The sequence below is a fragment of the Leishmania mexicana genome, chromosome 26, assembly GCF_000234665.1.
Source record: "Leishmania mexicana MHOM/GT/2001/U1103 complete genome, chromosome 26".
Classification (NCBI taxonomy): Eukaryota; Euglenozoa; class Kinetoplastea; order Trypanosomatida; family Trypanosomatidae; genus Leishmania; species Leishmania mexicana.
The window spans coordinates 963,604-975,881 of record NC_018330.1 but is presented as its reverse complement, the minus strand read 5'-3'; the positions used below and the strand labels follow the sequence as shown (position 1 = coordinate 975,881).

Below are 12,278 nucleotides of genomic sequence, written 5' to 3'. Positions count from 1 at the left end.
ACCCCTATCCTTTCTATCCCGATGAAGTGAGCGCCAAGGGCGCCGCCAGCGAAGTTGTTGGAGCTGCGAGTCTATGAAGGCGACATCGCGTGTGTATCAGCGCACCATCGCCACCTCTCCTCGCTCTTCTTTCGCCTTATATTTCCTTACGTGTCCATCCATCTATATCTGTGTAAGCTGGGGTGAAGGAGGGCACCTTTCCGCACACCTCCCCCACGTCGGTATAAAGGTTGCGTGTGTCGATGCTTCCGTAGACGTCAGGGTGCCTGCCTTCCCCATCGCTTCCTTCCCCACGATACTCCCCATCCACTGATTAAGGTGGCTGTGGACTGAGTAAGCCGTGACACACCCACGGCACAAGCACGGAAGCGATGACCATTCACTCAGCAGAAAAAAACCCACGAAAGTATCTATGAAGAGGAGCCCATTCAAATCATGTCGCTCTCCGCTCTCTCCTGCCGCACGAGTCCCCCCTCTCTCTCTGATCACTGCCCCTTTCCCCACCCACAAGCCTTATCAAAACTGTTTTCGGCCGACCGGTGTGCGCAACGACCACGCCATACAGAATGGCCGCTGTTGATTCCTTTGCACGGGTCGGACAGAGGACGCGGTTGCAGCGAGATACAAGGCAGGAACCGACAGAGGGGGGCATCGCGACAGATGCGAAAGCAGGACAGGTTTGCCCATCTTTGATAGCAGTATACGGACGTGCATGAGGAGAGCAAGAGCAGCGCTGACGGACAACGCTAAACAGCATAGGAGGGACACTATATCGCCACACCCGCTGCCCTCAACGCGCACACAGTTTCACCGGATTCCGAAGTCGGTCTATGCAGCTGTGACACAGCCTGATTTCTCCTCTTTTTCGCTTTATCGGTCGCTAGTGACTTCTATGAACAACATCGACCCACACGCTCACCACATTCATGTCGGTGCACACAGGAAACAACGTTTTCTGTGCCATCATCCACACTGCATCCATTCCACGCCGATGGGCCACCAACCAACATCTGACCAGAGAGAACGAGAGCCCTGAAACGTAATGCTCACCTACAGCGCGTCGCATCCAACAAGACGTCCACAAGCATACACGCGCACAACCACATCCCACCGTACCTCTGTCACACCACGGCCAAGTCCGGGTCGTCCGGGACGAGCCGGCCTGCCGTCGAATTGGGTCACGCGCCGCACAGGCTCTGCTCGACCTTCCTCGCCCCCTCCTCGCATACCTGCCGCGCGATCAGCGCCGCACGGACCTCGGGGGAGGAAAGGGAAGGGGGCGGGCTGCACGCCTTGGATCCAAGTCGGCCGCGTCCAGCGCCCTGCTCCACGGCAGAAGCAGCCGCGTCCATCGTGCGGCCAAACAGGCGGTGGTCTAGGCGCATCTCGGATCGGCCCGAGAAGGATGTTCGCCAGCTGCAGGCGACGGCCCTCTGGGGCCCTGCACACGCTGCCTGGGTGCCGTGCCTCTCCCTCCACGGCTTCCAGCCACGGCACTCGAACAATATCCGGCGGCGACTCTCCACACCGGGGTCTGCAGGGCCAGACGGTGCAGCTCGGGGCGCCCTCGTCGTGCCGCCCGCACCTGTGCCTCATCAGCCCGCCAGGCACGCCGTCGGGGATGCCGCCCATGTCGCACACACGCACCCTTGGGGGCTGATTCGCACGCATCCCCTCGCGTCTCTGGCGTCTATCACGCGTGCTCCCCCTCCCCTCGGCACGCCGCGCTTCCATGCGATGCACCATGCAAGCTGGGGTTGGCGGCGCACCGTCTGCGCTCCACGCTGCCACCGCCAGTCACCCGTCCTCTTCGAAACCGCGAAATCACTCGCACACACAGGCGCAAGCAGGGGGAGAGAAAAACACAGGAGGAGGAGTGGAATGCACGCGCACTCACGCAGGGGAAATGAAACACCGAAACAACAGACCATACGCGGATATGGACACAGAAAGAGGCACAGACCCCGTACACAGGTGCGCACGCGTCTGCGCGGATACGATAAAGGCAAGGAGTAGGCGGAGAGCACAAACCCATCTAGATGGGGTTCAGCTTCATGGCTATAGCGTGGTGCAGTGCCACCGTGTGCTGGTTCGCAATCTTCGTCGTTGGCGAGTCAGCGAGGGAGCCTGGTGACACGAACCCTTCACACTTCTCGGTGCCGCAGTTACAGTGGAACCCAGGCATGGTAGCGTCCATGAACTGTCGGTAGTCCATTGTCAGCTCCTCGCCTTTGGGAATATTGCGCAGCGCCACGACGTCCAGCGACCGCATCGCCGCAAAGGACATGTTGGGCTCGCAGGAGTGGTTGAAGGCACGCCACTGGGCTGGGTCGTGGTCCCACAGCGCGTAGTAGTGCCCGTCGCGCCCGATCGGCCAGGCGTTGTGCTGGAAGTCTACGTAGTCCGCCTTTGAAAAGTGCTCTAGCGCGTACGGCTTGGTGCACAGCCGCACGGGACGGCACTCGTCTTGGAAGATGATCGTGCCAATGCTGATGTCCTCCGCCGCACGCAGGTGGTAGCCGCGCACCGGGTCGAAGCGACGGACGTACAAGAGCCGCTCCCGTTGACAGCGCGCAATCGCCTCACGGATCTGCAGCATGGCAAACTCGCGCTGCTGAAAGCCCTTGTTGAGTCGCAAGATCCAGTCCGCCGACCCCTCCTGGCCGTACGGGTACATGATGCCGCAGTTGGGGTTGATCTCCAGAAAGACAACTTTGTTGTGGTTCTGGCGGTCAATGCGGACGTCGATGCGGCCGTACCCGATGCCGCCCATCATGCGCTTGAAGGCGGAGCGGGCGATGTCGATCATGTCCTGCATCGCCGGATCCTCCTGGGGCACCTGCGTCCACTTCATCCCCTCGTACGAAGCCCACTTGAGCTGAAAGTGCTTGAAGTCCTCGCCCTCAGGGAAGGTGACCTGCACGGGCGGGAACACCCGCACCCCCTCCGGCTGGGTAGAGTCGTTGCAGGCGAGAATCGTCGCCTCGTCGCCGCTGACAAACTCCTCGACCAGCGCAAACTGGTATTCTGCCATGAAGCGTGTCGCCCGGTCCACCAACCGCGCCATGTCGTACACCTTGCAGCTCTTGTCCATCCCGACACTGCTGTAGCCAGAGATGTGCTTGACGATGCAAGGGAACTGAAGTTTACCACACAGACTCTCTATGTCATCGCCTAGCTCCAGCACGGCGTAGTTGGCGGTTGCGATGTTGTAATAGTACGCCACCAGCTTCATATCCGGCTTCGACATCTCGTAGTACTTGGATATGGCCCCGGTGTGCGGTACCTTAAACTCCTCCAGCGCCTCCACCACCTCAACACCGGCGCGGTCCTCGTCCTTAGCGCCATCGCACTGGTTGTAGAAGACGTCGAACTTGCCGGACATGACAAGCTGCCGTATCTGGCGGTACGCGGTTGCCTTCTTGATCAGCTCGAGGTGGAATGTACACTGCGCATCCTTGGAGCAGAAATAGTTCTGCGGCGTCTGGATCAGATCTCCTTCGTATGCCTTCAGTTCGCTGTCAGAGCCCTCGTAGGAGCAGGCCAGCACGCACACCCGGATTGGCTTCGCAAGCGCGTCCGTCATTTTGGCTGGTGTCTCGCTGCGCTCCTGTGGAGAGGGCGGAAACGGGGGGAGCGGGTGCTTGGCGGACGTGAACACGTATGCAGAGCTGTGACAGGCGTGGGATGGAGGCCGCCTGTGCAGAGCGGGGGTGTGCGCGATCGAGCAGCTGAGCGGTGAATGCAATTTGATTGCGCTCCAGAGACGGGGCGGGCGCCAAGAGAGGAGTGCAGCAGTATCACAACATGCGAACCAGAGGACAGCGGCGTGAGAAGAGACGACGGTTGAGTTGGCAACAAGAGAAAGCAGGGGGAAGTGCGTGTATGCACCGCCACCGTCGCGCGCGCTCAAAAATGCAGACAGAGAGAAACAAATGCAATGCTCTGCTTGAACGATGAGAGAACAGGCTCAACAGCCAGCCTTGTGGCGACGGTCGCAGTGGTGTTTCCGCCAACCGATAGAGCCACCGGAGGAGGGGGAGGGAGGGATGTGCCGGCCGTACGTCTCTCGCATCCAACATGCGGAGGGCTGCACGCACACGTACTCGAGGGAGGGGAGCACTACAATACTGGCACGGGAGAATGCACACAAAGACATCTTTCCAAGAGCGGGCGACACAATGCACTTCACTCCTTGATATGATGCGCTGCGGAGCGTGGATGAGAAAAGAGCAAGATGAGAGCAGCGCCACGACGGTGTTGTAGGCGACAGAGACAGACCGACAGAGCAAGTCAGAGGGAGTCACTGAATGTGTTATGGTAACGATCCGGTGTGCTCACTGAGAGAGTCATGCGCACACTATTTAATGCAGCGCTACCTGGAACACCTCGCTGCCCTCCCCCGTCACCGCTCTCGTGGACTTGTCCGGTTCGTGAGTATGTGATTCTCCTCATTGTCTGCGCATCAGATGAATGGCTGTGGCTGTGGCGGCGCGACTCTTGCCCAATGCTCAGGTACGGAGGGGTGTACGAGGTGTGAAGAAGAATCCGCCAGAGACGCCACGGTGAAGAAGCTGTGATACCAAATGGCACGGAGCACACACACACAGATATTGCCACACCGACGGACAGCATCACGTCACTGACACGCCGGCGCTCCTCTACTTCTCCCCGGTGGATACATACGGCATGATAGTGAGAAACGCGAACGCGTACACGCGACATCTATCGCACGCTACGCTCTCTTCTTCGCCTTTGAGCACAGTGGTGCCGAAACATGATCACTCCTGACCGCTTCGCCACCGTCTTGTGCATCCATTACTCCCTCGGGAGACTGATGAGTTGGGCGGATAATGCGACGCATGGGCACAAAGACATGGGCGATAAGGTAGTACAGCATAGCGATGAACACGACACCAGGTATGACGTACTCGCGTAAGCACATCATCCAGTATGACTCACCTTCGTAGGCAAGGGTGGAGGTGCGCGGCGGCATGGCGAAACGGAGAGCACGGCGCACAGTACGTGGGCTCGAGCAACTAAACTGGTGAAAGGAACACAAGAAGCGTTACCATGCTCGCAATATCAGGCCTCGGTGGACGTAATTATACGTCCGGTGAGGTTCCTGAGGAGATGCAAGCACGCTGCGGGTGATGTCGTGGTTATAGGTGACGGTGGAGAGAGATATGGAAGGCTGTCAAGCAACGGCGGTTTATGATGGTGCACCCGCAAAGGGCCGACGACGCTCTTCCGGTGAGAGAGTGTGTTCATAAAAGTCAGTTGTGTCGTCCGCAGCGCTTTCCCATCGGCTCATGTGCCATGAATACATGTCCTTTACAGGTTTTCTCCTGCCGTGTGCTGAGTAGATGCAGCCCCTCCACGCTTGCGCATATATATATATACATATATACATGCTTGTGTGGGTGTGTGCCTTGTTGGTGGGAGGGAGGGAAGGAGGGCAGTTTGCCCGTGATGTGCACTCTCGCCTGAGCGGGACGCATTATCTGTATGTGTTTCGCCTGCATCCTAACGTGTTGACAAGCACTGACAAAGTAACAGAGAAATAGCATCCACGGAGAGACCATGTGCACAGGTGCGTCGTGTGAGCTCCCGTAAACGAGCGTGCGTGCGAGCCTGATACACCTTTCCGAGCACGCTGGCATCCGAGACGTCGAGAGGCGTGCGCCATGTAGGTGTGCGCTTGCACCCCGCCACACCACCACCACCATCTCCTGATTCGCAGAAGAGCACACCTCCCTCGCACTTCTCTCACAGCTGGTTGTCTGTGTGTGTGCACCTGCGCACATGTCGGCTTCCACGAGTGCACACCTACAGGGAGGGAAACTAGAAAAACATAGAAACAAGCCCGGAAAAGAAGGACAGACGCGCGGCCACCGTCCTTGACTAGACAGACAGACAGCGAACGCTAGCAAAGTAGAGGTGAAGAGGAACGCGAAGCAGATATACATGCGCTGCGGGCAACGCTGATGGTGGGTGGAGGCGAAGACGGGAAGGGCTCAGACAGCGTGAGAGAGAGAATGAGAGCGAAACCACTGTAAGACTCCCACTGTAGCCCTCCACCGCCTTCACAGTCGCACGGATGCACATGAAAGAGAAACAGGATAGTACAAAGCGAGGCTGCGTAGCATAAAATGCTGCAGCGCAGCCAAAGACGCGAAGTGCGCGCTCGTATCGCCGCATCGTGCCCTTTATGGAGCACGAAACGACACGCGCGACTTGGGAAGAGAAAACAGCAGAGAAGCTAGGAAGAGTACATTGCGATAGCCGTATCCAGACGCCGACTCTTTCCCGTCCCGATGCACCTTTCACACCTGACTCTCCGCTCACAGTTGCGGAGAGTGCGTCAGGCCCCCACCTACTCGCACGGCCGCGCCTGGAAGACATACCGGCAGTGCTCACCACCGCTACACACCGGCATCCAAAGGCAAGACAAAGACCGCACCGTCGTGCAAAAGGGAGCCCTCACCACAACACCGAATTCATTTTTTGGGTGATGAAGAAGCGCGCAGCTTCGTGGCGACGTGTCACCGCTCCTCGGGCGCTCATTCTAGACACACACACACGTGCGCTCGCAGCTTTCAGGTCTTGATTGGCCTTCACCCTATCCACTCTTTTTCTCCTGCTGCGCTACAGCCAGCGGCGGCCCTTCAGCTCTGCTGGAGGTAGTTGGGGACGTAATCGCCGACGATGGCGACAGCAAACTCGGTGCGGGCACTCTTGTCCGACTTGAGCTTCACAATAACCTCCGTCTTCCTGGGATTCTTCGCGAGCGTATCGTGGACCTCGCGCAGGATCCACTTGCGCAGTGGCAGGCCGTCCTCCGGCGGATTGTCATTGACGCCGTCGAACTGGTTGAGCAGGTAGACGTCGTCCATGTACGACGGCTTCATAATGCTCTCGCGCGGAATCTCAACCTTGACCGTCGTGACCATTTTCGCTGGAAAAAGAAACGGACGAGTTGCTGCGCGCGTGCACGAATGGCGGGATGGGGATGGGGGGAACACGGGAGAGAGCACGCGACAGCCAAATGCCGTTCTTTGGGGGGTTATCACGCGTGTGCAATGCGTGCACGTGAGCGCGTGGTAGAGCCGTGGCGGGCGGGTATGACAGCTGACGACGAGGAGGACGACGGAGAGAAAGAGAGCGGAAAGGGTGAGAGGTGGGAGTGAAGCGAAGCGGTGAATGCAGAGAGCAGTGCCGTGGTTGCCGTCGTCGTCGTTGGTAAAGCGGTCGAGGGAGTGGCGGCGGTGACACGAACAAAGGAAGAGAGAGCGTCGATCTATATGGGCGGATGCGTGTGAAGGGGGCGATGGAGAGCGAGACGCCAGCGGCAAGACGAAAAGGGCGATATGATGTGTCGGTGAGGAGGGGGGCAGCAGGGCAGGAGACGCGGAGTTCGCAGAGCAGGGAAGAGGCAGTGGCGGGCGAGGCACAGAGGACTGGGAGAGAGGGAGGCTAGGCACAGTTCTGCAGATGGAGAGAGGGGCGCGTGAAGCGGAGGAGAAGAGGAAGATGAGGCGCGCACATGCAGTTTACGTTCTCTCACGATTCTTGCTCAGAGTGGACTTGGCTTTCATTTCGTGTGCGTCTTGTGTCTGTGTGTGTGTGTGTCTCGCCGCCTCCACTATGCAGTGGCTGGTAGCACACCCAATGGGGGTCGGGCTTGCGTGTGACGCGCAAGAGCCATGCGAGAGTGTAGGGACGGAGAGAGACAGAAAGCCAGACCCGAGGCTCCTCGATTGGGGAGAGGGGGTGCACGAAAACACGCCAACGCAGATGCATGCGCGCGGACTTCAGCAGCCTCTCATCAGAGCCCACAGATGGCACCTGTGACGCACAAAGGCGCAGAAAGAAGCCGCCGTGGTGGTCGCCGTTTTACACCGGTTGTCTTCCCTGCGCACGCAGCAGAGCCATCGTCACCGCCGCACCGGCTCACATCCTCCAGCTGCACCTGAGGCGTTTCGGCACGTGCGTGCGTCCCCTGTGTCGCCGCTGCGCACAATGAAATTCATCTCCCACAGGACAGCATGCCGCCTTTGCGCGCTGCAGCTCTGGAGAGAGCGCGAAGCCGCGCAGCGAGAGGTCAACAGAGCCACAGAGAATGGGAGGCTGGGGCTGAAGACGTCCGCCGGGGACGCCAGAAGCCAGTGTCTGCCTAGCAACTGGGCCTCTTCCAGTAGCACACATCACTCACAAATCCTGCAGAACGCCGGCTGGCGTTTTAGGGGGCTCTGTGAACAGCTCAGAGGGGTGCATCCGCGGCTCCATCACGGTGACGGAGGGAGAGCGGGGACGAGGACCGGAAGGAGCGAAGCAAGTGAACAAAACCGCCGGATGTGAGAAAAGTCACCTCGGCGTGCCGTTACCAAACAGCAGCAACGCAGGAAGCGATGGACGCGAGATCTGCGACGATGGACCGCCGCCACTGTCGCGCGCCCTTGCAGTTTTTCGACTAGAAGAACGGCAAGAGCACAAAGCTGGTAAAGAAAATGTGAGCCGGGGTACGCGGCCGCAGGAGCCGCTCAGAGCAACGGGCACACACAAGCGTTTCGTGCTGTGTTATTAACGAGCATCGAGAGTGTGGAGAAATGGGATCGCGATCGGGTTACAGTCGAGTGACCATCGCGAGATGACTTCAGTGGCAGCAAAGTGCGACTTGCAGGCGTGCATTGGCGGGTGCAACAACGCCATCACAAACGGCAGCAGGTTACGACGCTCCAGTGCACGACAGAGGGAGGCGGCCTCACAAGATTGGCAACGTCATGCCTTTGTCCAGCACCTGCTTCTCCTCGCTTGCGACCTGGTACGAGGCGCACCGTCAACCTCCCTTCTCGACCTCTGCGCCCGCGGGCCGCGAGAGGCGGATTTGTGTCTCTCTCGGTCTGCTGCCGAATCGTTACGTGTGGCCTTCACCTTAAGCTCCCCGTACACGTGTGAAGAGTCCGCATGCAAGAGGCAGGACGAGGGCAGGGACGGGGGAGGGGGGCACACCCGAGAGAGGCAAGCGACAACATTGGCCGCTTGGTTACCGCGCATCTCGCGTCTCTTTGCCTGAAGCGGTCACTCATCATGCGCGCTCTCGCACATCCCCCCGTGTCAGCAGACGCACGGCTTACGTCGATTGGTGAGAAAGAGAGAAGGTGGCGAGAGACGCGAGAGAGGTGGGCCTCGTGCCAGCGGCAGGCCAAAAGGGGGCGCACTCGCACACACGAGGAGGAAAGTTAAGAGCCCCTGCACCCCCCCTCCCACACACACACATGCGCATGCACGTGCACTCCTGCACATTTTCTGCCCTTGCCTCAATGCGCAACAGCAGCCCCGCTCGAGCACGCCGCACCCATGGTGTGTTATCACATGAAAATCTTCTCGAGGCAGCCGCTCGAGCGTATGCGTCGATGTCCCTCCCGCTCCAACGCCTTTGCACGCAGCTGCGGACTGCCGTCAACGAGGACGCTGTGGACATGCTCCTCCGTGAGGGAGAGGGCCTGCGCGACGAGGTCAATCAGCCGCGGGGTCACGGCGCTGGCCAAGCCACACGACAGCTCTCGCATCGCGTCCAGCGCCAACTGCTGGCGCTCGCGTGCACGCGGCGCGTGCAAAGCTTGGTGGAGTAACAGCTCCGCAACGATACCGAGGGATACTGTGTCGCCCGTGCCCGCGTACACCTCCCGGACGGTGCGCACGGCGAATGCCAAAATGTCGACCGTCTTCTCCCTCTCCTGCGCCTCTCGCTCCTCGTCCAGGAGGAACTTGTCCCTCTCCCCTTCCTCATCGGTTGAAGCACGGAAGCAGCGCAGCAGCGTCTGCGCGAACATGTGGCGCACCTGGCGCAGCGGGATGGGGAGGTCCGTCACGCGAGCTGGTGGGCGCTGCGTCACCTGCCGCTGGTAAATGGAAAGGGCGCACTCCCAGCTGTGTGTGGTGAGAAGTGAGTAAACCTCGGTGTCGTCAAGCCACTGGCACTCGCAGGAGTCGCGCCCAAACACAGAGACCAGATACACGCGCAGTTCGGTGAGCAGCGAGCAGGGCGCCACCGCAGAAGCGGACACTTTCGCGTCGTTAGCGGAACTTGCCGCGATGAGGTGACAGCAGCGAAACACTGTCTGTAGCTCTGCCTTTCGCACCGGCGGCTGCTGCGGCCACGGGTTGCTGTCGTACATCTGCAGCAGCCTCTGTGCGATCCTCCACTTCGCCGCCTGCTTCGTGTGCACACGCTGGCTCGACAGGAGCTGCAGGCACACCACGCAGCACGGCCGATCCAGTCCGTTGCCATCCATCACAAGCCCCTCCACTTGCGGCCCGATATGGGCCGACAGGTGCTCCACATTTCGAAGCGACTGCAAGTACGCCAGCAGCGCCTCGGGGTGAGCACTGCGCAGCGTGTAGAACGCACTGAACGTCTCGTACAGGGCGCCGGCATGGGCGGCGTTGTGCGCGGCGTTGCACGACGCCATCGCAAACAGAAAAGATTCGGCGGTGGGCACCAACAGACGATGCGAGGTGGCGGCCAATGTGACGTCCATGTCACTGAGAAGTTGCAAGGCCGCCTCCCACCGTCCTGCTGCTCCCGCTGCCTTGATGAGAGCCTCGGAGAAGCGGCACCCGGCGTCGCCCGTCACCTGCGCATCTGGCACACGCTCGCGGATGCGCACCAGGGCATTCCACATGCAATCTCGATCAGTGGGGGACAAGGAGTGGTGCGGCTTCACAAAACTCTCTCCACTGCGCCACACGGCGTCTAGGGCAGCTGTGTGGGCATCCAGCGGTACATCGTAGCCGCTTTCTAGCAGTCTGTCGTACAGCTCCAGCGCCATCTCCCACGGGCGCGAGCCAAGGGCGTTCGTCTTGTACCCCGTCATGAGCCCCATCAAGCGTGCCGCCATGTCAGCAGGTGGGTCGACGCGGGTCACCTCCTTTGCGTACGTGTACACCTGCAGCGCGGTGGACCACGACACGTCGAGGTGAACGAGCTCGACAAGGGTGTCGCATGACACGGGTAGCGCACTGGCCGAGGCGGTGTTTTTGCGCATTTGGTGCTCCGTAAGGGCGACCACGGCGTTGTCTGCGCCCTCCAGCGTCCGACCGAGCTGCACTTGAAACGATGTGCCCCTCACAGCGTACCGCTCGAGGCGGCGCGCCTGATAGAGAGCGAACGCACGGGCCTCTCCCGGTTCCACGTGACCCCATGGACTCTCGTCTGCGACTCCGACGGCGTCCGCGAGCGCCGCCTCATACGTCTTTACGCCCATCTGCGCACCTACGTGGTGTCGCAGCATTGTGCTGGTGAACTCGGAAATGGTGGCTGGCGTCAACGCCTCCTGATGCGAGCGTGCAACAAGGAAAAACGCCTCCGCTGCCTCCGCCTTGCTCGTGGAGCAGCGCAGATACTCCGCGAGGCGACGCTGCAGTGGCGGAGACGACCGGGCTCTATCCCGCATCTGATACGCCTGCTGAAGGGTTTTACCCACATGCAGCTCCGGCCTCTCCAGATTCGATTCCGCCGCAGAAAGCCAGCTCGTCCGCGACGCCGATGTCACCTGTTGGTGCGGTCGTAATGCGCGATCCGCCAGGGTGCAGCTTGTCCTTCCGGTAGCCGATGCCGTGCCTGACGCACACGACAGTTGTGCCTGCCGCTGCCACCGCTGCAGCTGCGCGCGGCGACGCAAAGCCTTCGACACCGTTTCAAGTGAGCGGGTGCCAGGCATCGGGTCATGCTAAAGCTGGATAAGTCAAGAGAAAACAGCGGCAGCAAAAGAGTGCAGCATCAGGCAGCCAGCCAGAAGCAACCAAGGCATTCACAACCCATGTAAGCCCCCCGCCGAACCAAACACCTTATGTGTATCGGGGAGCGCCGTTGCAGCGCTGGTCAGACAACCGTGCCGCCGCAGAACAAAAAACCATCGAGAGTTGTGCACACATGGAAACAAAACGCCACAGAGAGCTCATGCCGTTGTTCTAGAATATTCTTTTTTTACGAGTCGCAGTCAACAGCAAGTCCACAAGCATACACGCGCACAACCACATCCCACCGTACCTCTGTCACACCACGGCCAAGTCCGGGTCGTCCGGGACGAGCCGGCCTGCCGTCGAATTGGGTCACGCGCCGCACAGGCTCTGCTCGACCTTCCTCGCCCCCTCCTCGCATACCTGCCGCGCGATCAGCGCCGCACGGACCTCGGGGGAGGAAAGGGAAGGGGGCGGGCTGCACGCCTTGGATCCAAGTCGGCCGCGTCCAGCGCCCTGCTCCACGGCAGAAG

General features: G+C 60.1%; 3 protein-coding genes across 3 annotated transcripts; all 3 read right to left on the bottom strand.

The window, feature by feature from the left end:
- Positions 1 to 2,035: 2,035 nt before the first annotated feature.
- Positions 2,036 to 3,586, bottom strand: LMXM_26_2560 (conserved hypothetical protein; the record flags this gene model as incomplete). The annotated part of the gene is made up of 1 exon (XM_003876510.1): positions 2,036 to 3,586. The coding sequence occupies one exon, from the start codon at positions 3,584 to 3,586 to the stop codon at positions 2,036 to 2,038; it is 1,551 nt and encodes a 516-aa protein (XP_003876559.1).
- Positions 3,587 to 6,668: 3,082 nt separating this feature from the next.
- Positions 6,669 to 6,953, bottom strand: LMXM_26_2550 (conserved hypothetical protein; the record flags this gene model as incomplete). Its single annotated transcript, XM_003876509.1, has 1 exon — positions 6,669 to 6,953. One exon carries the CDS (start codon positions 6,951 to 6,953, stop codon positions 6,669 to 6,671), a length of 285 nt encoding a protein of 94 aa, XP_003876558.1.
- Positions 6,954 to 9,371: 2,418 nt separating this feature from the next.
- Positions 9,372 to 11,459, bottom strand: LMXM_26_2540 (conserved hypothetical protein; the record flags this gene model as incomplete). Its single annotated transcript, XM_003876508.1, has 1 exon — positions 9,372 to 11,459. The coding sequence occupies one exon, from the start codon at positions 11,457 to 11,459 to the stop codon at positions 9,372 to 9,374; it is 2,088 nt and encodes a 695-aa protein (XP_003876557.1).
- Between the last annotated feature and the right edge of the window lie 819 nt (positions 11,460 to 12,278).